General features: G+C 48.3%; 1 protein-coding gene across 1 annotated transcript in view; it reads right to left on the bottom strand.

Annotated features, from left to right (window-relative positions):
• LOC140428601 (purine nucleoside phosphorylase-like) overlaps positions 1–24,335 on the bottom strand; it is a 55,983-nt gene extending 31,648 nt beyond the window's left edge. The window contains exons 1-5 of the mRNA XM_072515252.1: positions 24,179–24,335; positions 16,820–16,983; positions 13,979–14,082; positions 8,554–8,729; positions 6,584–6,774 (exon numbers count right to left, since the gene is read on the bottom strand). Of these exons, the coding sequence (XP_072371353.1) occupies positions 6,584–6,774; positions 8,554–8,729; positions 13,979–14,082; positions 16,820–16,983; positions 24,179–24,201 (658 nt within the window). The 5' untranslated portion in view covers positions 24,202–24,335. The remainder of the gene's footprint in view (positions 1–6,583; positions 6,775–8,553; positions 8,730–13,978; positions 14,083–16,819; positions 16,984–24,178) is intronic.
• Positions 24,336–25,737: the final 1,402 nt, after the last annotated feature.

The following is a 25,737-nucleotide window of genomic DNA, read 5'->3' as shown; positions in this document are numbered from 1 at the left end:
TGTCTTCAGGGACCTTCATGGCTTCGATGGCCTTGACCTTGTCTGTGTCCGGGCGCACGCCCTGCTGAGAGATCTGGTCACCTAGGAACTTGAGTGTCGACATGCCGAAGCAACATTTGGACCTGTTCAGCTTCAGGCCATTGGCATGGACGCGGCGGAATACCTGCTGGAGACGGGAAACATGCTCTTCAGGGGTCGTGGACCATATGATGATGTCGTCCACGTACACACGAACCCCTTCAATGCCTTCCATCATCTGCTCCATGATGCGATGGAAGATCTCCGATGCCGAGACAATGCCAAACGGCATGCGGTTATAGCAGTATTTGCCAAACGGTGTGTTGAAGGTGCAGAGCCTTCTGCTGGACTCACCCAGCTGGATTTGCCAAAATCCATGTGACGCATCTAACTTGGTGAAAAAACGTGCGTGTGCCATCTCACTGGTGAGTTCCTCCTGCTTCAGGATGGGGTAGTGGTCACGCATTATATTCTTATTGAGATCCTTGGGAGCAATGCAGATGCGCAGGTCTCCCAAAGGTTTTCTAACACATGCCATCGAGCTGACCCTTGACTGGTGGTGCAGACCTGCACAAGGCTGCATTGTGTCCAGGCTTCCCGCAGTTTAAACATCTGCCTCTTGCAGGGCAGTGTTTCTTTAAGTGGGCATTGCTGCAGTTCGAGCACGTCATGACGTCGGCGTCCTGACGCTCCGCGCGTTGTCGCACATGCGCAATGCGGGTGTCGGCCGCTTCGTTATCCTGTTCGCATCGCACATGCGTGGAGCCTCGGGAAAAGCGCGCGAAATGGCCGCTTTCATCAATGCTGAGGCGCTGCATCCGGGAGATGGCCTGCACACTCTCTGCCTCGTTGGAGGCAAGATTCTCATTTTCAGCCGATTTGTACTGGGCATTGCGACTTTTGGCGTGCTCATGCACTGTGCATGTTTCAATCGCGACTGGCAGGGTCATATGCTTGATTTTCAGTAGCTGCTCTCTCAGAGGATCAGAGTGAACTCCAAAAACGATTTGGTCTCTGATCATGGAGTCAGCAATATCACCAAAGTTGCAAGACAGCGCTAGCAGGCGGAGGTTAGTTAAGAAGGAGTTGAAAGATTCATCTTTACCTTGTAGACGCTGTTTGAATATGTAGCGCTCGAAGATTTCATTGGTGTCCACTTCACAGTGACTGTCAAACTTGTCCAGGATGGTCTGAAACTTTGTCATGTGCTGGCCTTCGGTGAAGTGAAAAGTGTTGAAGAGTTTGATGGCTTGATCGCCCGCTGCTGTGAGGAGAAGCACGATCTTCCTCGCATCAGACGCACCCACAAGGTCCGAAGCTTCGATGTACAGCAGAAACTTTTGCTTGAATGTCCGCCAGTTGGCACTGAGATTGCCGGAGGTCCTGAGCTGGTGAGGAGCCTGAATCTCCTCCATGGTGCCGGGATGTCTTTGCTGGTCGTCACGGAATGGACTGAGGTAAACCACCTAGATTAGGCAGTCTCCTGGTAGCATTGGTTAGGAAACAGGAAGCAAAGGGTTGACATAAATGGGTCTTTTCCAGGTTGGCAAGATGTAACGAGTGGTGTGCCACAGTGATCAGCACTGGGACCTCAATTGTTTTTGTTAATAAATTTAGAATACCCAATTATTATTTTTTTTCCCAATTAAGGGGTAATTTAGCATGGCCTGCACATCTTTGGGTTGTGGGTGTGAGATCCACGCAGACACTGGGGGGAATGTACAAATTCCACATTGCCAGTGACCCAGGGCCGGTTTCAAACCCGTGTCCTTGGCACCGTGAGGCAACAGTGCTAACCACTGTGTCACCCTGCCCCTGAAGACCTCAATTGTCTACAATTTCTATAAATGACTTGGGTGGAGGCATTGAAGGGTTGGTTGCCAAATTTACAATGACACAAGATGGGTAGGAAAGAAGAGGACATAAGGAAGCTATAAAAAGATACAGATATAATCTTGGAAAATGTGAAGTTGTCAATTTTGGTAGAAAGAGTAAAAAGAGGCCTAGAGCACCATCAAACGACCACACCGCGCCCAGAAAGCAGCTCGCTGTGGTGTAGCATAGCTGATGGAAGCTGGGAGACCCTGCCCCCGGGGTCTACCCAACTCGCAACGCCTCATGAGATCTAACGCGATCTCGTCCATTGTGCCCATTGTGGCCAGGATCACTTTTTGGCAAATCTGCATATTAGAGCAAGACAGCTGGGTGGGGGGGTTCCGGGGCCGCTCACATAGTGCCTTGGGGCTTGGGGGGGGGGGGGGCGGTCAGGGGTCACTTTGTGGGCTTCATTTTTATATGGCGTACCGGTCTCTTGCTACACTGAGGATTTCCGGCGAGCGAAGCTCCTCAGTGCACAAAATGGGACTATGTGCGTGCGGCCTCAGCTGGGCATTCCCTGCCGAGGTCCACGATCTAACCCGGGAGCCTTTTCATAGCGTTTATGTAGGATTATTGCAGTTTAAAGCAGGATTTAACTGAATGGGAACAACATTCCATAGCAAGTGTGTTTAACGGCATATTTCTCGCTGCGAGCGCCGGGAAATACACCGCTACAGACACTTGCAATGGGACGTTGTTCCCATTGAGTTAAATCCTGCCCATATTCTCTAAATGGTGAGAGATTGCAGAGTTTTGAGATGTGGAGGGATCTGGTCGTCCTAGTGCATGAATTGGAAAAGACTAGTATACGGTTACAGCAAGTGATTCGGAAAGTGATAGAATATTATAGTTTATTGTGAAGGGAAGTAGGGAGGTTATGCTTCATTTGTACAGGGCACTAGTGAGACCACATCTGGAGTAAGGTAAAAGGTCAAGTTGCCACAGTCCCAGATGACCATAGGCTGCTTTCCCCTTTGAGGGGGAGAGCTGGCTGGTGGTGATTTAACCTGAGGGTCACCACACCTCAGGCGAGGGGCAAGATTGAGAAGGCGGGGCCTTCATGAATAACCATCTGGAGTACTGTGTAGAGTATTGGTCTCCTTATTTAAGGAAAGATGTAAATGCATTGGAGGTAGTTCAGAGAAAGTTTACCAGACTAATACCTGGAATGGGCGGGTTGCCTTCTGGGGAAAGGTTGGACAGGCTAGACTTGTATTCACTGGAGTTCAGAAGAGTGAGAGGCAACTTGATTGAAACCTTTAAGATCCTGAGTGGTATTGACAGGGTGGATGTGGAGAAGATGTTTCCTCTTGTGGGAGAATCTAGAGCTAGTGGTCACTGTTTAAAAATAAGGGCTAGCTCATTTAAAACAGGGAAGAGGCAAACGTTTTTCACTCAGAGGGTCGTGACTCTTTGGAACTCTCTTCCTGAAAAAGCATTGGAAACAGAGCCTTTGAATATTTTTAAGGCAGAGGTGGATAGATTCTTGGTAAGCAAGAAGGGGTGATAAGTTATCGGGTGTAGGCAGAATGCAGATTTTCGGTTACTATCCGATCAGCCACGTTCTTGGTAAATGGCGGAGCAGGCTCGAGGGGCTGAATGGCCCTCTCCTGATCCTTGTTCACTTGCTCATATTGACGGACAGGTGAAGGAAGCCATCTGTTCCATTGTGTATTCTTCAAACGAATATTAAAACTTGCAGGTTTAGGTGTGTAACATCCTCCTCCTCCAATGCACTGTGCCATGGGGTGGTAGCATGTTAGTCAACTTGCTCTCCCTCATGTGTCTGGTTTCTGATACCAACATGGCTGCAAGAGGAGACATGATGGAAATGCTCGATTGAGGAAGGCAAATCAAAAAATAATGTACCCCAGACCACTGTACCTTCCATATCCTCAAACACACCGTAGTCCACCGTTGTAACTTCACCTGTCTCCGCCCCCCTGCTCCCGCTCATTGGTTCCAGCGCCTTCAGCAGGAATTGCTCTGGAATTCTGTCCCTAAAACTCTCCAACTCTCTCTCCTCCTTTAAATTGATCCCACCTCTTTGAGCCACTGTCCTGATATCTCCTTATGTGACTTTGTATGTTTGCCTGAGGGGACAGATCAGGCTTCAGTGTAAGGCCTCATCTAAATGATGGCACCTCCAACAGTGCAGCATTGAGTATCAGCGTAGATTAATTTGAAGTATTCTTACTGACTTACCTTTCCTGTACCATTTATTATCCCATATACCTCCGTAAGATCTCCTTTCAAGGTTGAAAAGCACAAATGGTTCTTACTTTTCTCAGATGTACGGCAGAGCTAAGAAGTTTGGTGCGGGACATAAAATCGTAGAATTTACATTGCAGAAGGAGGCCATTCGGCCTATCGAGTCTGCACCAGCCCTTGGAAAGAGCACCCCACTTAAGCCCACACCTCCACCCTATCCCTATAACCCAGTAACCCCACCCAACCTCCTTTTTCCTGGACACTAAGGGGCAATTTAGCATGGCCAATCCACCTAACCTGCACGACTTTGGACTGTGGGAGGAAACCGGAGCACCCGGAGGAAACCCACCCAGACACGGGGAGAACGTGCAGACTCCGCACAGACAGTGATCCAGCGGGGAAATCGCACCTGGGACCCTGGAACTGCGAAGCAACCGTGCTAACCACTGTGCTACCATGCCGGCATCGCTATTACCAAACGATTCCGAAATTGTAACTGCTGAGTGGGAGTCAGCCAAAGGACCCAATTTTAATTGTGCAGGTGGATGGGTTTGTGAGGTTCAAAATTTTATGAGGACCACAAAGCAGAATGCTGCATTTCCAACACTGTATAGGATCTTTATTAATGGATTTCATAAATGATATGTATTATGCCAGAGAAGTAAAGAGCTGTTGCATTTGTGATTTATTTTGGAATTCTGGTCAGAGTTATTTGCACCTTTGATAGATTAGCAATTGTTCTGGGGACAGTTAGTTTGGCAAAAGCGAAGAAGCGAGTCACATCTCTATTATCAGTATGTTTATTTACTTGCATAGACTTTGTCATCCTCACTCCATCACCAGATATCTTTTCTGGCTCCAATCTGGCTTCTTTACCTATCCTTCAGGGCGTTTCCCTCTATTCCGCAGTGTGCATTGCATTTTTTTCTCTCTCTAATCACTGTGAAGTTACTGTGAAAAGCCCCTAGTCGCCACATTCCGCCGCCTGTTCGGGGAGGCCGGTACAGGAATTGAACCCCCACTGCTCGCATTGTAAGCCAGCTATTTAGCCCAGTGTGCTAAACCAGCCCCCACTAGTCCACAATCCCTGGCTTGCTATCATCTTCAACAGAGTAAAGACGATTTTGTTCCAGTGGGAAAAGTGAATCCCGAAGACCAGAGAATTCCAGCCACTGTTTAGATCCCAAGGACAAACAAAAAAAGGAGCTAGTAATGCCGAAATCTCAGAGGGAGATGGTGGCACAGTGGTAATTTCATCGGACTAGTAACCCAGAGGCCCAGGCAAGTGGTCTGGGGGACATGGGTTCAAATCCCACTCTGGCAGCTGGTGGAATTCAAATTCAATTAATTAATCAGGAATTGAAAACTAGTCTCAGTCATGATGATCATCAAACTATCATCGATTGTCTTAAAGACCCATCCGGTTCACGAATGTCCTTCAGGGAAGGAAATCTGCCGCCCTTACCCGGTCTGGCCTGTATGTGACTCCAGACCCACAGCAATGTGGTTGACTCTTAACTGCTTCCAATTCAAGGGCAATTAGGGATGGGCAACAAGAAATAAGAAAAAATATCAAACAGATTATTGTACGAAATGAAACAAAAATGTGTGCAATAAAAATACATTTGTTGACATCAAAGCTTGAGGGAATGTAATTAAAATGGTTGAAGTGTGAACGGGAATGGAAAAGGGCTACAAAGTGTGAGTGGAATCGAGCTGACGGTCACAGCACACGGACAGTCTGAGGTGTGCTTTGCTGCTTAACCCACATCCAGGCAGTATTGCCACCTCTTACGTGTCAACCTTAGTTCTGGTTCTCTCGTGTCTGGGTAAGCAGGCTGTGGATTCAAGACTCGCTCTGCACCCTAATGCGGCACAGAGGGAGCTGCATTGTTGGGCGATATAAAAGATTCCATGGCACTATTTGGGCGGCATGGTAGCACAGTGATTAGCACTGTTGATTCACAGCGCCAGGGTCGATTCCCGGCTTGGGACACGTTCTCCCCGTGTCTGCGTGGGTTTCCTCCGGGTGCTCCGGTTTCCTCCCACAAAAAATTGCTGTTGGGTGAATTGGATATTCCGAATTCTCCCTCACTCTATCCGAACAGGCGCCGGAATGTGGCGACTAGGGGCCATTCACAGTAACTTCATTGCAGTGTTAATGCAAGCCTACTGACAATAAAGATTATTATTACTATTAATAAGAGCAGAGCAATTCTCTGGATGTTCCGACCATTATTTATCCTTCAAGCAACGCTGAGAGCAGATGATCCGTTTGTTTCTTTCATTGCTGTTATTGGGACTTTGCTATGCATGAATTGGATTCTGCAGGGCCTACACATCAAAAGTATTTAATTGGCTGTAAGTGCTTTGGGATGTCCACCGGTTGAGTGAAGCGCTACGTAAAGTCAAGCCCACCTATCATTCTGCAGCCTGCTAAAACATATTGTGTACTGGTTGGTATGAAATACCTTACCCACAGCATCAACTCCGAGTTTGTGAAGAAGACATGCTTCAGCAATCGTCTCAAAGCTGGGACCTCCAACCATGCAGTAGACACCTTCATGTACATAATCAGAGCAATCCAGTTCCCTGCTTATTTGCAGAGCCAGTTTTCCGAGGCTTTTGTCATACGCATCAGACATACAGGGAAAACGGGAACCAAACCTATCGATAAGAACAACACCATACTTTATTTTATTTTTAAATCTTCTCCCTCTTCTTTCAGTTGAAAGATTTTCTCACAGGTACAAAAATAATTTTGTTGGAAGGTTAAATAGGATACAATCTTTTCCTCTGACAGCACCTTCCGAACCCACGATTTCGACCATCTAGAAGGATGAGGACGGCAGGTGCATGGAGACACCTGCACCTGGAGGTTCCCCTCCAACCCCACACCATATCGCCTACCTCATTGTCACCGGGTCAAAGTCCTGGAAATCAGGGCAGCATGATAGCGCAGTGGTTAGCACAGCTGCCTCACGGCGCCGAGGTCCCCGGTTCGATCCCGGCTCTTGGTCACTGTCCGTGTGGAGTTTGCACATTCTCCCCCTGTTTGCGTGGGTTTCGCCCCCATAACCCACAGATGTGCAGGGTAGGTGGATTGGCCATGCTAAATTGCCCCTTAATTGGAAAAAATGAATTGGGTACTCTAAATTTTTTTTTTTTTTTTTAAAGTCCTCCCTAACAGCACTGTGTACATACCACATGGACTGTTGCAGTTCAAGAATGCAGCTCACCACCATCTTCAAGGGCAGTTAGGGAAGGGATATCAATGCTGGTCAATCCAAAAATGCCAGGAACCCATGATAGATTTTTCGAAACATAGGGCTGGATTCTCTGTTTCAGCGGCTCAGTACCGGCACCAGCGGAGCATGTGTGGTCTTTTACAACCCAAAACATCGGTGCTGACCACTCACCGATTCCGGGACTGGTAGTGGAGTTGGGTGAAACTCCTGCACTGACAACGGGCGGTTCCCGGATCGCGCATGCGCACGGCTGACAACCTGCAGTGGTCACGCCATACAATATGGTGTCGGCCGTGCGCGGAACCGACCCGCCATCTGCGACCCCAAAGCCTACCCCCTGGCCACCCCCACCTGCGCCCCCCCCCCCCCCCGCCTTACCAATAGCTTTACCATCTCCTTGTGGTCGTAAAGCGGGGTGCAGTTCAGTGTTCCGCGCCAGGCAAATGTAAGCCTGGTGGCTCATTTAAATATGCAGATCTGGTCCTCTCCCTCGCTGGCGAGATCCAGATCGCGTCAGGCGGAACGAGTCGGGTGACTCACGACCGGCTCAGCGTCTGGTGCGGAGACCGATTTGAGGCTCTCGCATGGTTCCACCATTGTGTCCGGTTTTGCTCTGGGGTCGCTGAATTGCCCCCTAGTTTCAGTCCTCCCCACAAGTGGAACCATCTCTCCATACCTCTCCTATTCATTTTAATGAATTCCATTTGGCCGCCCTGCAGCCTATGTCTCAGCCAGGCACAATGGTTGTTCTGTAACAGAGATATTTAAAATGGTGGGGTGGGGGGGGGAGATTTCCCATGGTCGTTTTGGGGAATGACAGAGGGGGCGGAGAATTGAGCGGGAGCCCCAGAACAGTATTTACACTGGCGGGATTTTCCTGCTCAATTGTCCCTGCCTCCTTCCAGTGATGTGACGGGGATCCTGCCATATAATGGCGGGAACCCCATTGTAATATATTTAAATAGGATTTGCGGACCTCCCCGCTATAACATCCCCTCCCATGCTCGGATGGCCCCACCCCCCCGGGCCATGACGTCACGCGTCGTGAATCATGACAGATTTTGAAAAGCGGCGGACAGGTGAACGGAACCCTCTAGGGACACACAGCTAGGTACAGTCACCAGCGATGGTCATGCCCACGTTGTACCCTGGCATAATATCAAAGCTTCGACTGTATGAAACCTGCATGGCTACGTACCGTTCGTCATTGGGCCCGCAGAGGGGATGCTGCCCAGCGAGACCTGGCAGATTAATGTGATCCTTAATGATCATGATGTCTCCTGTGTTGTAGCCATCGGCAACCGATCCTGCGGCATTGGTCACGATCAGGACTTCAACACCCAGCAATCGGAATACTCGGACAGGAAACGTCACCTTGGAAACATGGAGAGAAGACACAATTTAATGATGCCTGGAGAGACCTACTGCTGGCCTTCATATCCTGGCTGGCACGGTGGTTAGCACTGCTGCCTCACAGCACCAGGGACCCAGGTTCGATTCCGATCTCGGGTGACTGTCTGTGTGGAGTTTGCACGTTCTCCCAGTGTCTCCCTGGGTTTCCTCCGGGTGCTCTGGTTTCCTCCCACAGTCCAAAGATGTGTGGGTTAAATGGTTTGGCCATGCTAAATTGCCCCTTAGTGTCCTAGGATAGTGCAGGCGAGTGGCTGTTTCAGAGGGTCGGTGTAGACTCGCCGGGCTGAATGGACTTCTTCTGCACTGTTGGGATTCTATCATTCTATGATTCTAAGCCTGATGACGTGAAACAATTTCAGTCACCATCAAGTACTTCTGAAAAAATAACAGGCGTGCTGGGAACTCTTTAAAGAATAAAGTTGCTGGTATTTGGAAGTGATCGTTAGAAAAATCACCAAATGGGATTGCATCTCTCATCAAGCCCAAAACCAACATTTTACAAACTTGTAAAGCTTACAATTGACACCAACCAATCAACACTTATTTGTTTTAACATAAATTTAGAGTACCGAATTCACAGGCAATTTAGTGTGGCCGCACATCTTAATAATAATAATCTTTATTGTCACAAGTAGGCTTACATCAACACAGCAATGAAGTTACCGTGAAAAGCCCCTAGTCGCCACATCCCGACGCCTTTTCAGGTACACAGAGGGAGAATTCAGAATGTCCAATTCACCGAACAAGCACGTCTTTCGGGACTCGTGGGAGGAAACCGGAGGACCCGGAGGAAACCCACGCAGACACGGGGGGGAACGTGCACAGACAGTGACCCGAGCCGGGAATCGAACCCGGGTCCTCGGTGCTGCGAGGTAGCAGTGCGAACCACTGCGCCACCGTGACACCCTCAATCAACACTTCTTTAACCATTTCAACTAGTCTCGCACTATTTTCAATCTCCAAGAAAACCTTTTGGCTCGCCCTAGCTTGCATTATGATTACACACGATGCAAGGGCGGCGAATTACATCCATTGTCCCTCAGATTTCCTGTCGCGTTGGTTGTTTGTAAATTCCATTCTATCCCTTCCAACGGTTTCCTCAACAATTCCAGTGGTTTATTTGCTTCACCACCCTGTGCAGAAGCACGCATCATCTCTTGGGTGAAGAGCCTCCTGTTGTCAGCTTTGAATTTGCCTCTCGATAGTTTGAACATGTGAAACCCTGTCCTGCTAGGAACAGGCGCCGGAATGTGGCGACGAGGGGCTTTTCACAGTAACTTCACTTGAAGCCTACTTGTGGCAACAAGCGAATTTCATTTCATTTCAGTTATCACAGGAACAGAGAGCAGGCCAGCCTGTCCCTCGAGTCCCCCAAACCAATGCTTTTACTCCATTTACCTGCCATTGCTACATTCTTTCTTTGATACCTTCCCCCAACAGAAATCTACCAAGCGCATCCTCTAAAGCTCCAATCGTCCACAAGTATCCACCAGCTTTCGGGACAGAGAATTCCAGATTTCTATAGCACTCTATGTAAAATCATGCTTCCTGATTTCCACCCTGAAGAACCTGGTTATAATCTCGAAATGACACGTCCCTGTTCTCGATTCCCCCATGAGATAGTTTCTCCATACCTGCCCCAGAAAATCCTTTTAACGCTCAACTCAACCATCAAACCTCCTTACTGAAGGGAATACAAGCCCCCTGTTTATGTCACTAGTTCTCATAATTTAACACCCCAAGTCCTCAGTATCGTACTGATACTGTTTTCAAAAATATTTTAAATGAAATTTAGAGTACCCAATTCATTTTTTCCAATTAAGGCAATTTAGCGTGTTCAATCCACCTACCCTGCACATCTTTTGGTTGTGTGGGTGAAACCCACGCAAACACGGGGAGAATGTGAAAACTCCACAGGACAGTGACCCAGAGCCGGGATTAAACCCGGGACCTCAGCGCTGTGAGGCAGCAGTGCTAACCACTCCACCACCGTGCTGCCCCTTACTGATGAGGTTACATTTAAAATGGGTTTATCATCTCTATTTTTCCATCTTTAATATACGAGGAGGTCCCAGGTGTTGCCCCCCCTACCCCATTAGCAGATTGCACATCCGGAAGCTCCCTGAGCAGGACCTTTCAATCCCTAGCAAATAACTAATGGGGCACTGTCATGTGAGAGTGCCTTTAAGAAATTGATGTTTACGCAATGTACCTTTAAGAAATGCAGTGATGTCAGAGTGTGGGTGGAGCTGGGTTTTTAGCTCAGCCATTTTGCAGTTTTAGTTTCAGTTTTGAGGAAAAGAGCTTGGGTGTGTCTGTGGTGAGCTGGATCTGCTGTGATCTCCGCCATGAAAGACTATCTCTGGATCATTTGGGTGATTTAAACTCATAATAGTAATGTCTTTAACCTGATGTGTTTCTGTTTAAAGGTGTTAAGTCTCTTGGATGTTGAAAGGAATAACTGAAGGATTATTTAGTGTTGTATTATTTTTGGGGTTATCTTTGAAGTAAGGGGTGTTAAGTGATCCAATGTTTATTTAAAAGGTTAAGTTGAGTTCATGGAATAAACATTGTTTTGTGTTTAAAAACCCACGTGTCCATAATTGTAATACCACACCTGGAGAACAAGCTGTGTGCTTCAAAAGCAACAATACATTAAAGGGGAGGTTGGTTGAATTCCGTGATACAATTTGGGGTTCTGAAAACGCCTCTCCCATAACAGCACATAGCGAGATGCCCCACAAGTCTATCTGCGTGTTTACCTAGAGAATGCAAACTGCAGAGTTTGCAGCTTTTATTTCAGGCAGCTATGCACTGGCTAGCTCGAGATCTGAAAGTTTGCACTGCTCTTTCCAACAGCCCAATCAAGGCCGGGTGATAAGGGCCTGTGCGGATGTGCTGGATATTGTTGGTCTGGAGAAAACACTGGAAATCCTCCCCCATAAAGGTGGTGCCATTATTCGAAGCCAGCGCTCCGAAAGCTTGTGATTTCAAATAAACGTGTTGGACTTTAACCTGGTGTTGTGAGATTTCTTACTATGTCCAAGCACAGCAGTATATAAACAGGTCTTTACTCCTTGACTCCCGGGTCCACACCCACTGGGCCCCTGTTCCCTGGGCTCCGCGCTGCCTTCCCTTGGCTAGAGTTTGCGTGCCCCCTGGCGATAGGCCCCGGCTGGTTCTGTGGCCCGGGAATGGTCGCTCCTTAAAGAGGCCACGCTACCTCAGTAATAATCTTGGAACATTCTTAAAACCACATTACAAGTACAAGAGGTTGGTCATTTATCAATTAAACTCTGCATCAGAATTATCTTTGTTTGGGTAACAGCCGCTGATTTTAATGAGCCCCTAGGTTGGGTGAAGTGCTAGTTCGGCCTCCTACAAGGGAAGAAGCAAAATTCAATGAGCATATGGGCGGCACGGTGGCACAGTGGTTAGCACTGCTGCTTTACAGCGCCAGGGACCCGGGTTCAATTCTGCTTGTGTCTGTGTGGAGTTTGCACGTTCTCCGCCTGTCTGCGTGGGTTTCCTCCGGGTGCTCTGGTTTCCTCCCACAGTCCAAAGATGTGCAGGTTAGGTGGGAGTGGGGCCTGGGTAGAGTGTTCTTCCGGAGGGTTGGTGCAGACGCAATGGGCCGAATGCCTTCCTCCTGCACTGTAGGGATTCTATGATGACTGAGACTAGATTCTCAATTGCAGATTATTAATTGAATTTAAATTCCACCAGCTGCTCTGGTGGGATTTGAACCCCTGTCCTCAGAATGTTGGCCTGGGCCCCTGGGTCCAGATATTTTGCCTGAAAAGATGTGATATAAAGGCTGTATTTAAGTTTATTCCTTGATGCACGATCAATTACACAAAGATGAGAGTTGGATGCAATCGAGGCTTTATTACACTAAGATGTGTGGCCTCCTACAGCAGCTGGCGAAATGGCTGCTGTACGAGGAGCACACATATTTATACTCCGCCTACTGGGCGGAGCCAGCAGGCAGGGAATTACCTCCATACCTGTAGTACAGGGCCTTACTGTAAAGCACCTACACCGACATCCTCCATATACAATATATACATCAGCGGTGACTACCACATTCCTCAACCAACATTACTAAACACAGATTTTCTGGCCATTATCACATTGCTGTTTTGGGGGGCTCACTGTGTACATATGGTTGCTGAATTTCTCACGTTACAACAACAACGACTATATTTCAAAAGTACTTCCTTGGTTGTATAGCCCTTTGAGGTGTATTGAGGGTGTAAAATATACACAACAGAAATTGCTTTAGTCGATGTTTTGAAAGAGGTGAGATTGCAAGGAGGCTCACTTCTGGGAAATTGTACTTTTCTTCCTGGAATGCCCGCATTGCAGATGCCACTGGCTGCTCTTTGCCAGTATCTGACAAGATGCCCGCTACTAGCAAAACATTTTATACATTATCAAAGAACAGTACAGCACAGTAACAGACCCTTCGGCCCTCCAAGCCTGCGCCGATCATGTGTCCCATCTAGACCAACTGCCTGTATCCTTCTATACCCCTATCTAGATAAGTCTTAAAGCTCGCGAACGTATCTGCCTCAATCACCTCACTTGGCAATGCATTCCAGGCCATCACCATCGTCTGTGTACAAAACCTCCCCCATACATCTCCACTGAACCTATCCCCCTCACCTTGAACTTGTGCCCCCTTGTAATTGCCATTTCCACCCTGGGAAAAAGACTCTATCTATACCACTAATAATTTTAGAAACTTCTATCAAGTCGCCCCGCAGCCTCCGTCTCACTAGGGTGAACAATCCCGGTTTATTCAATCTCTCCTCATAGCTAATACCCTCCATGTCAGGCAACATTCTGGTAAATCTTTTCTGTACTCTCTCCAAAACCTCCACGTCCTTCTGGTAGTGCGGTGACCAGAATTGGACACAGTATTCCAAATGTGGCCTAACCAACGTTCTATATAACTGTAACATAATTTGCAAACTTTATACTCGATACCCTGTTTTATGAAGGCAAGCATGCCATATGCTTTCTTTACCACCATTCCCACCTGTGCTGCCACTTTTAAGGATCTGTGGACCTGCTTTCCCAGATCTCTCTGTGTCTCTACGCTCCTGATGGTTCTGTCATTTATTTTGTAGCTCCCACCTGAATTGGATCTACCAAAATGCAGCACCTCGCATTTGACCTTGGGAATCAAAAAATGTCACCATTACCTTTATGAGTGGGTATCCTTCGAACTTATGGAAACGCCCTTGCATGCAGACGCATGCCTTCCCCTCCAGCTCCCCAAATACCAGCTGGCCAGCATGTCCCTGCACTGGATAGAGAAAGAGATAACAATGAGTGGTACGCACCAAGAAGTTAGCAACTTGTCTGAACCAACCTCAACAATTTATATTGTACCTTTAACATTGTGAAATTTGACAAGATGTTTCACAGGAGTGTGACCAACCGAGGGCATGGCTGCCAATGTCGGAGGGATGAAAATCGGGGGTAGCCAAGAAGCCAGAATTGGTGGAGCTGGTTGTGAAACTGGAGGAAGTTACAGAATAGGGAAGAGTTGAATCCATGGAGAATTTTAAAATGAAGAAGTTGCTGGGGACCGGGAGCTAATGTAGGTTTGTAACCCAACTGCTGATCCTAATGTAGGTACGGATGAAGACGATTATTCATTCTGCGCTCCCTAATTCATCCACAACAAAATAACAGCCTGCCATTGTGGAATTCGATAGTTCTTCAATGATTCCCCGGTTTTACCTCCATTGCCCTACTTAGAGGTCAATGATGGTTGCTCCTCCTGTGAGAAAGAACTTCTCCACTTTCGTCCTAAAATTTACCTTTAAGTCCTTTTGCACTTGTTCCTCTCATCCTTCTGCGAAACCTGAAAAAGCGTGCTATATTTTTATTTGCACGGGACTGGCATGGGCCTCGCAGACTGACTGGCTTCCTTGTGTGTTTTTAAAATGAATTATCTGGGATATGCTGCCACTCTCACTAGCAGGTAGGGTGCAGTCGATCGAAATGACGGTCCTTCCGAGGTTTCTCTTTCTGTTCCAGTGCCTTCCCATTTTGATCCCCAAGGCCTTTTTCAAATGGGTAAGCAGGAGCATCATGGGATTTGTGTGGGCGAATAAGACCCCGAGGGTGAAGAGAGTGTATCTGAAGCGTAGCAGGGACAGGGGGGTGCTGGCGCTGCTGAATGTATGTGGCTATTATTGGGCAGCCAATGTGGCGATGATCCGTAAGTGGGTAATAGAGGGAGAGGGGGCGGCGTGGAAGAGGCTAGAGATGGCGTACTGTGTGGGCACGAGCCTGAGGGCGCTGGTGATGGTACCGCTGCCGCTCTCGCCGACAAGGTACACCACGAGTCCGGTGGTGGCGGCGATGCTGAAGATCTGGGGGCAGTGGAGGCAACACAGGGGCGAGGTGGGAGCCTCGGTTTGGTCCCCGATTCGGGAGAATCATCGGTTCGTCCCGGGAAGGATGGATGGGGGGGTTTTGGAGCTGGCACGGGCAGGGATGAGAAGAATGGGGGACCTGTTCATTGATGGGACGTTTGCGAGCCTAGAGGCGCTGGAGGAGAAGTTTGGGCTACCCCGGGAAACGATTTCAGGTACAAGTGAGGGCGTTTGCGAGGTGGCAGGTGAGGGAATTCCCGCTGCTTCCGGCACGTAGGATTCAGGACAGGGTGACTTCAGGTGTATGGGTTGGAGAAGGCAAGGTTTTGGCGATTTACCAGGAGCTGCAGGAAGAGGAGGAGGCCTCGGTGGAGGAGTTAAAGGGCAAGTGGGAGGAGGAGCTTGGGGAGGAGATAGATGAGGGTCTGTGGGCTGATGCCTTGAGTAGGGTTAATTCTTCCTCCTCTTGCGCCAGGCTCAGCCTAATACAGTTTCAAGTTACTCAGAGCGCATATGACCGGGGCGAGGTTGAGTAGGTTCTTTGGGGTGGAGGGCAGATGTGGGAGGTGCTCGGGGAGCCCAGCAAATCACGTCCATATGTTCTGGTCGTGCCCGGTGCTGGATGGGTTTTGGAGGGGTTTTGCGAGGACTATGGCCAAGGTGGTTAACGCCCGGGTCAAGCCGAGCTGGGGATTAGCATTATTTGGGGTATCGGACGAGCCGGGAGTGCAGGAGGCGAAAGAGGCCGGAATTCTGGCCTTTGCGTCCCTGGTAGCCTGGCGGAGGATTTTGTTACTGTGGAAAGATACGAAGCCCCCTAGTGTGGCAGCTTGGATCAATGACATGGCAGGGTTCATCAAACTGGAGAGGATAAAGTTTGCCTTGCGAGGGTCTGTGCAAGGGTTTTTCAGGCGGTGGCAACCGTTCCTAGACTATCTCGCGGAGCGTTAGGATGAGGTCAGCAGCAGCCCAGGGGCGGGGGGGGGGGGGGGGGGGAGGGGGGATTTCTTTTAGGGTGGTGTTTGGGTTAAGATGGGGGGTTTCCCTATATGTACTTTCTACTGTTATATGGGGGGTTATTGTATATTGGGGAAATCCAATGTATAATTTCTGCTCGTTGTGTTTTTGTTTCTTTTTTCTTGTTGGGGGGGGTTTTGTTGAAAATTTGAATAAATATATTTTTTTAAAAAAGAATTGTCTGTAATTCTAACTCATATTTTTAAATAATTAGAAACTACTCAGAATAAATGATAGAATTGTCCAGGATTGTCCAGGATGTCCAGAATTGTCCAGGATGTCCAGAAAGGAGGTTATTCTGCGCATTATACCTGTGTCGGCCACCCAATTAGTCCCAGTCCTCTGTAACCCTGCAATCTCTCCCTTCTCAGGTGTATATCCAATTGCTTTCTGAACGTTACAGGGGAGTCTATTTCCACTGCTATTTCAGCCAGTGTATTTCAGATAATTACACTTTGCTGGGGTAAAGTGTCTTTTTTACCCTCGCTCACCTCTGGTTCATTTGCCAATGATCTTAAATCAGTGTCCTTTTGATTCCGGCCTTTCTGTGACTAAAACGATTTCTCCTTATTTACTGTATCAAATCATGTCAAAGTTTAGAGTATTTCTCGATAGTCCTCAGTGAGCTCAGTTCCATACCTGTGCTTTGCGGAAAGTTGGGAACGTCGGTGTATTTAAAGATTTCCTGGTTTGCAAGTGCCTCAGCAAGCATCCCAAGTCCAGAGCCACAGATTATTGCCACCTTTGGTCGAAGTTTGGTCCTCGATAGCAGCCAATCTGCCGTCTCCTGGTAGGTTTGGTAACTGAAATAATATTCATGGTTAAATAACCACCAACAGCAAACAGGGTGACGCCAATCTCTTCAAACTGGGATCTGAAGAAATGTGTCAGACAATGAGATTGTTTATCATTTGATGTCAGGCAGTCTATCTGAGTGTTTTGTATTGCAGATTTTTGTTTGGTGTACTGATTAGTCAAAGACTAGGAATCCTGCGGCGACTAACTCACCTGACTCCAAAACACCATCTACAAGGCACAAGTCAGGAGTGCAATGGAATACTCCCCACTTACCTTGATGAGTGCAGCTCCAACAACATTCAAGAAGCTCAACACCATCCAGGACAAAGCAGCCCGTTTGATTGCTCCCCCTTCCACAAACATTCAAACATCCACCACCGACGAACAGTGGCAGCCGTGTGTACCATCTACATGATGCACTGCAGTAGCTCACCAAGGTTCCTTAGACAACACCTTCCAAACCCATGACAACTATCATCTAGAAGGACAAGAGCAGCAGATACATAGGAATCCCACCACCTGGAGGTTTCGCTCCAAGTCACTCACAACCCTGACTTGGAAATATAAAGCCATTCCTTCACCGTCACTGGGGTAACATCCTGGAACTCCCTCCCTAACAGCACGGTGGGTGTACCTACACCCCGGGGACTTCAGTGGTTCAAGAAAGCAACTCACCACCACTTCGTGAAGGGCAGCTAGCGATGGGCAATAATAATAATAATCGCTTATTGTCACAAGTAGGCTTCAATGAAGTTACTGTGAAAAGCCCCTAGTCGCCACATTCCGGCGTCTAATCGAGGAGGCTGGTACGGGAATTGAACCCGCGCTGCTGGCCTTGTTCTGCATTACAAGCCAGCTGTTTAGCCCACTGTGCTAAACCAGCCCCTGAACTAAATGCTGGCCTAACCAGCAACACCCACATCCCGTAAATGAATAATAAAAAAATATATAGTCGGCCATAATGTGTGGAGTAGGACATCAAGTGGAGCCTTGTTATTTACAGATACAGAACAAACCAGAATTGGCCAGTACAGTCAAAAGTTTAGAAACATATAGAGAATATAAATCAAGAGAAAATAACCCTGAGAAGCAAGAGCTGTGGCTTTAAGTTTTTAAAAAAAGGAACTTAAGTTTTTTTTTTTAAAGTGTTGCCGCAAAAATCATATTAAGTACATAATATCAAACCTCAGTAGTGGATCAAGTTGGATCCCCGGAATTACTGTCTCTGAGACATGAGTCCTGTTGTATCAAGTGGACATGGAGGGAAGGATCGTTCATAAACATGTGGACCACTCGAGCAGTAGAGAGATGCTCAGCAGTCAATGTTGCCATCAAGAAATGTTTCCAAACCCATAAGCACTAGAGTACCTGATCGACATGCTATAGACATAACTGATGTCTCCGTGAAAACAAATAGTGATGAATTGCCTGTGCCAGAGTTTTTGCCCTTCCTGTTAATGTTATTCCTGTGACGCTCTACAAGAAACAGAAAAAACCCTCAGAGACTCGATTTATAATTGTCCAGCTCATGCGTATAAGGTTTAGTTAGAATTTAGGACCGAGTAACTTAGTTATTGACGATTGAGTAAAGGAGTTAAAGGGGGAGGGATGTGGTGATTTGTGGCGATTGTCCTGCTAAGGGCAACACAGCAGAGTAAGGCTTGGGGACCAATTCGGGCGCAGAGTGGGTAATCAGCCTAAGTGGTGGAGCCCTCGCTTAGGCAGGAGCCATGTAGGGGATTAAGGGCAGCCGTGTGGTTGCTATACTGTTGCACAGTTTTTCTTATTAATAAATATCTTTTGTGTTTCTAATGAGGTCTGTGAAAGTGCATCATTACAATCCTGAAACTGAGCCCCCTTGTTCTAGATTTCCCAACCAGGAGAAAGCAACTTCTCAGGCATGCATTTTCTCTAAAATGGGAGCAACCCATGCCTTAGGCACCACATCCCTGAATCCAGAAGCCCCGATTCTACCTCCAGCACACACTATTTTCTCTGGTTGGTGAACGGGCGCAGGACCTATTGTGCAAATGCCCGGTTCATAGAGGCAGCAACACATTCAAAAATGCAGCTGATGTCAATCGAAAATGATATTTGTCAGAGACATTTCCAGAACACACCTCATGCGACTTGTGATTTTCAACAAAAGGTGTATACAGAGCGGAGGTCAGGCATCCTTTTGGAAAGGTCAGGTACTCTTTGGAGAGATAAGACAACCTTTTGGAAAGGTCAGCTACCCTTTGGAGGACTCAGGTACCCTTTGGAGAGTACATGTACCTATTTGAGAGGTCCTGTACCCTTTTGGAGACGTCATGCATCCTCTGGGAGGTCAGGTACCCTTTTGGAAAGGTCATGTACACTGAGATCAGGTACCTATTGGAGAGGTCAGCAGATATCTATTGGAAACATCATGTATCCTTTTGGTGAGGTCATGCACCCTTTCGAGAGTCAGGTACCTGTTGGAGAAGTCATATCCCCTTTTGGAGAGGTCATGCACTCTTTCGAGCGGTCATATACCTGTTGGAGTGGTCATGTACCCTTTTGGCGAGGTCAGGTGTACCGGATGGAGAGGTCATGTACCCTTTTGGAGAGATCAGGTGTACCATCTGGAGAGGTCTGATACCCTATGGAGAGCTTTAAAAATTTTCAACAAGTGCCCAGAACTTCAACACATTCAAACACAGTTGTGCAGCTGTCACCCAAGGGAGTTGGAAGGTGGGACCTGTGGCCTTAGAAGGACAGATACTTGTGGCCATCCTGACTCTGGCATCCAGAAGGGAGGGCACAAAGTGTGCCAAATTAGGGTAATAGTGCACATCATGGCAAAGAAGCTGCAAAATGGGGACGGCACCTTTGCTTTTCCGTGTCAAAGAGGCACATGAGTGAGAGCAATGTGTGACCAGAGGGAAGGGACAAGGCCACGAGTTGGAGGGAGTGCAGCTGTTTTTATTTAAACCCATCCCTCATATTTTCATAACTAGTAAATGGAAGTACTCAAAGGAAAGGAAAGAAAATTCGCAGAATTTCTTGCGAATCTCCCCACGGTTTTCTCTTGGGTTCGATCGGTGCAGTATTTTGGAGATGAATCTTCAATTCCTGGAGACTCCGGGCACAATCCTGGAGAGTTGGCAATGCTAAACTAACTTTAAACTGGCTTCAGCTGGACCAACATAAGGACATTGGTTCCGCTGAGCTGGGGGTGAGGAGCTTTCAGGAGCGGACACCTCCAGCCCAGGATACAGACCAATGTGCAAAAAAAAAAAGGTTGCAGAAGCAGGAAGGTCTCCTGTCAAAGGGAAGGATTTAGATCTGTTTGGTCTGAAAAGAAATGAGGGACCATTGACGTAAGAAAAACTCCACAGCAGCAAGGATAAAATCTCCAAATCCCCAAAGGAAGGAAAGAGTTAATATTTTATTGGCAAGTTCTAATGAATCTGTTTAAGAAGTGGAAAAGCAGCAGGTCAGTCATTAATTCAATAATTCATGCCTCACCAACATTTCTGAAGTAACAAAATACACTGTCATGGGGTGAAAATTTTAACGGCCCCGCTGCATATGGGGCGGGAAACCCGGGTCCTCAGATCATTACCCTGGGTCTCTGGATTATTATTCCAGCGACAATACCACTCTGCGACCGCCCTCCCTAATCCCATTTTCTGATCCCATTTCCCAGCACATGGTTCATAACCTTCGAATCCCACCGTGGCAGATGGCGAAATTTGAATTCAATAAAAACCTGGAATTAAAAGTCGAATGATGGCCAATGAAACCATTGTTGTAAGAACCCATCTGGTTCAATAATGTTCTTTAGGGAAGGAAATCTGCCGTCCTTACCCGGTCTGGCCAGACCCACACAGCAATGTGGTTGACTGTGAACTGCAACCCCCCCCCCCCTGAAATGGCCTGGCAAGCCGCTCAAGGGCAATTAGGATGGGCAACAAATGCTGGGTCAGTCAGCAACGCCCACACCCCAAGAACAAATTTTTTAAAAGCTTCTCTGCCTTGGCCATAGCATGACTCCGGTTAGTCAGTCAAACAGCCTTTAATCCCCCCAGCTCCAATATTTTTTTAAATATAAAACAAATTAATTTAAGATGAATAAAAATTCAATGAAAAATCACAATTAAAAAAAAAAAGGTTCCTGGGCGGGGTTCTCCGAGCCCTGTGTCGGGCCGGAGAATCGCCGCAACCGCGCCACGCCGGCACACGATTCTCCGAGGAGCGGAGAATCGCCGCCATTTGCGTCGGCGCATTTGCCGCGGCGCCGGTCGCGGGCCGCTGTCCGCGGCCGGGAGGCCGATTCTCCCGCCTTTTGATGGGCCGAGCGGAAAGGGCAGATTCCCGCCCGGCGCCGTCCACTCCTGCTCGCAGCCGGCGGGAAATCTGCGCGCAGGGTCAGGGGGGGCATCTGTGTGGGGGGGGGGGGCTCCTTCACCGGGGTGGGGCTTCCGATGGGGTCTGACCCGCGATCGGGGCCCACCGATCGGCGGGACGGCCTCTCCAGCCCTGGCCCTATTTTGTTACGCGGCTGGCCCCGAACCCCCGTGTCATGTTGCATCGGGGCCGGCACGTTGAGGACGTCCCCCGCGCATTCGCGGGTTGGCACGGCGTCCGGTTGGCACTGGGAAGGGAGGCTGAAATGGCATGATCCGCTCCAGCGCCGTGCTGGCCCCCTACGGGGGCCGCAATCAGTAGTGCCTGCGCCCGTTTCGCGCCATCGTGAAATGCGACGGCGCGGACACACTGCCTCCATTTTGGAGAATCACGCCCCCTATGTTTCTTCTCCTGTTTGTTCCTTGCAGCAGTGTCGTGGAGATTAATTTCCAATTGCTGGAGACTTCAGAGCAAACCTGTAAGGTTGGTGTAGTTTAAAGGGTTAATAGCTAATGATGCCAGGTCACATGTGATTGATCCCGAGGGGGCCGGTTTAGCTCAGTTGGCTGCACAGCTGGTTCATGATGCAGAGTGGAGTTCAACAGGGCGGGCTCAATTCCCGTACCGGCTGAGATTATTCACGGAGGCCCCTCCTTCTCAACCTTGCCCCTCGCCTGAGGTGTGCTGCCCCCTCAGGTTAAATCACCATCGGTCAGCTCTCCCACCCCAAAGGGGAAAGTAGACTATCTGGGACTTTGGTGACTTTACTTTTACCTACTCATTGAACCTGAGGAGAAGAAAGGCACCAATGGAGTGTTGCCAAAGTCCGTCTCTGTAAATAGTGGAAATGTTCACTAAATGTTCATGGTTGCAACAGCACAGTTTCCAGCTCTCTTCTATTAAAGGCTCCCAGAGTCCAGCTCTGATAACAATAGTCTGAACCTGGGTGAAATGTAATTCACCCTGATATTGAAGTGAATGAGGAGGAAGATTTTCAGCTGCCTTTTCTTTTCTAAATCATAAGTGTGTTTTTTCAGTGTTTCAAGGTCCCATTGTACTGCTCCTGGATTTACCAGCGTGCATACTGTGAGTTGGTGATCTCCCATTTGGTAGCTTTGCGGTGGAGTGCAATGTTTGCCGACACACACTGACCGTGAGCAGCCGAGCAATTTCTACCCCAATTAAGTAGCCGCAGAAACGTTCCCCTTCTGCCAGAGTAGAAACAGTCTGCTCCAAACTGCTGAAACTGGGATGCTCGATGCTGAACATTGGAATAGCATCGATTCCATTGCTCAGTGCGGACATTAAACAGCTCTACAAACTCATCAGAAGATACATTTGCAAAGATATATGGGTGGCATGATCTGGACCCGCCGAAGGCAGCTGCCTCCTCCCCCCCCTTCCCCCGACGGTGGGACGGGCGAGCCATGCAAAAGGGCAGGCATACATTGATGGCACTAGAAGATCCCACCAGGGGTCAGCGGTGAGCCACCCCCACAAAACCCACTGTGGGGTCTGGAAAATCCCGCCCTTTAATGGTTCCGTTGTAAGCCTTGGGACTATGAACCTTCATTACAAATACCGATTTGTACTTTCCCTCTATCCAGTGGTGGCCCTACAAATACTGCATTGATTTGCTGGCACCTCATTTCTACTCTGGTTGATCTCGTCTGATAACCTCAAGCATAGTTTGAGCGGTTATCAAGGCGAAACACGTGTGATTATGTATGTCAGCCAGGCCGGGAGATTAAACTTTCCTCAATAAAACTCTGAGTAATGCCACACAAAAGATATTGAATCCCATTGCCTTGTAACCTTGTATTTTCTGTAAGAACTATCATATTGTTTGGCGATATGCCAGTATAGTGTTATATCAGCGTGGGAGACAGTTTAACAATCCTGCTGATCTACTCCAGTTGAAGCTCAGTCCCCAATATTCTGTCATTTAAAAGGGGGACATAACTGATGGTCTTGATGTACGTTTTCGTTGCCAGTCCATGTCGGGAGCAAAGAAATTGAAGTTTTTACTTTGTAGCTGACAGTGGTTGGTATCTGAAGATATGTGACAACATGCAGCACCATGTGCATCATGCTAAGAATACTCTTCCAGGGTGGCACAGCGGCGCAGTGGTTAGCACTGCTGCCTATGGCGCTGAGGACCTGAGTTCGACCCCGGGCCATTGTCCGTGTGGAGTTTGCACATTCTCTCCGTGTCTGTGTGGGTCTCATCCCCACAACCCAAAGATGTGCAAGGTAGGTGGATTGGCCGCGCTAAATTGAGTCTTAATTGGAAAAAAATAACTGGGTATTCTGAATTTAAAAGAAAAGAAAACATTTCCAGTGTAGGAATAGGAGTAGACAAATCAGCCCTTTGATTCTCCTATTCAATAATGTTTGACCACATTTCAGCCTTATTTTCCCCCTTCAACTCCATCATGTTCATAAGTGCCCTTTACTGGCAACAATCCATTGATCTGAGTTGATTACTTGTTAATTAACTGTCAATAATAAATCCTAACATGGTGATTAGTAATGGAGGAGGATTAATATTGCACTAAGTAACAATTGAGAAGTAACTGACTTCAGGATGTTGTCCTTTATAGTATCCCGGGCAATTGGTTGTAAAGGAACAAAACTAATTGGACAACCTCCACCTGTACAGTAGAATTGTGCCAACAATGCTCAGTGAACTTCCTGCACTACTCGAGTCACCCGTACCACACGTACTACCTGCCTTATGCCTGCAGTGTTCAACGTACTACCCCGCCTTGACATGAGCACTACCATGGGTGATTCACTAAGGCGTAAAATTAAATGATAACTTACCAAATCTGATCTTCAGAAAGCATTGTGTCAAATATCAAGTCTGCTTCTTTCTCTCTTCAAAGACGGGAGACTTGCACTCGATTCTTTCCGACTAACTCAGTAAAAAAACTGCTTGCTGTGTGACCTCTCATTGGTTCACTGGCTCTAGACCGTCAAGTTATATATCAGGAAATGAACACTGAGTTCCAAATTGGCACCCTACCACGATCCAAGCAATTGGTTCATGTAAGATGATGTAAAGATATGATTGGCTGGCTGTAGGGTGGAGTAATTAATTGTTAAATGCAATAAAAATGTTCTTCTTCGGGAAGATAGTCAGTCAAGTGATGAATTAACTGCATGTGACCAAAAAGTGAATGGTTTTGAGTGAGTTAAGATAGGAAAGGACTTTAACACTTTGGCATAAGGATTAGTGTTTTTGTATTTCCTCACAGAATATAATTTGAGAAAGTTTAGCTTCTTCCAGGTTTCTGGGTTATTTGTCCAATGCGGTTTTGGCTCCTGGTGGGATTCTAGGAGAGGATGAAGGGAAACGCTCCCGGCATTCTCAATACCACAACAAGTAGATGTAGCCAATAACTGAAAGCCCAAGAGTCAAAAAGTAAAGGCCGGAATTCTCCATTTCGGAGACTAAGGGCGTGACCTAACGGCCGTTAGATCGCAGGAGAGGCCAAAATTGGCAGCTGTGCCGGGCGCCGATCGATTTGCCGATCTAACCGGTCCGCTCCCGTTGGCAAGATGAGGGGCTGGATTCCCCGCCGTTGGGTTGCTCCGTTTTGCCGGCGGCCCGGGGGTTTCCCGACGGCGTGGGGCTGCCCCACAATGGAAAACCCCATTGACCAGCCGGTGGAACCAGGAATCCCGCCGGTGTGCCGAACCAGAAATTTGGCGCGGCGGGACGGAGGAACCCGCCCGAGGAGTCCGCACCGGGATGGCGAGGGAGCAATAATCACCAATTAAAGCCAATCTAAATCCCATTAATGGGAATGTCCCCCTATGTAACGGCCTCCTGTGAGCTGACCGCCTCCCTGGCGAGCGGTCACGAGGGCACCGATTAGCACTCCATTTTAAATACGGGAAGCCTGCAGAATGGCTGCTGTGAGGATCCAGGGAGGTGCAGTTGCCGTCTTCAATCCCGGGTAGCAAGCCCGGGGACACTGGGGTTGCTGGCCCCATTGCTCGGGGGGGGGGGGGGGGGGGGGGGGAGAGACCTCTGGGGGAGACGGCCTCAGTTGGGGGGGGGTGGACCGTCATCGGTGGGGAGGTTGCCCCTGGACTGGGCGAGGTGGCCATTGGGGGGGAGGGGGGTGGTAGGAGCCCCAGCACCCGTGGGTCTGCCGCGCCACCCCCTGGGCCATCTGTATCCATGATGGGGGCAGCTCTGGCTACTGCTTATCTGTCCCACTGAACACCCATAACCCCACTGCCCGTGGCGGCCTCTGGGCGCACAGCTGAAGGATATTGCTAATTGGAATTGGCAATTGTAGTAATGTGAGCACCTCACAGCTCCCGAGTGGATTCCCGTGGGTAGATATGCCATGTCGCAGGCCAGAGTTTAT

The sequence above is a fragment of the Scyliorhinus torazame genome, chromosome 8, assembly GCF_047496885.1.
Source record: "Scyliorhinus torazame isolate Kashiwa2021f chromosome 8, sScyTor2.1, whole genome shotgun sequence".
NCBI classification, from domain to species: Eukaryota; Metazoa; Chordata; class Chondrichthyes; order Carcharhiniformes; family Scyliorhinidae; genus Scyliorhinus; species Scyliorhinus torazame.
The sequence above is the reverse complement of the archived record's forward strand: the minus strand, read 5'-3'. Positions and strand labels throughout refer to the sequence as shown.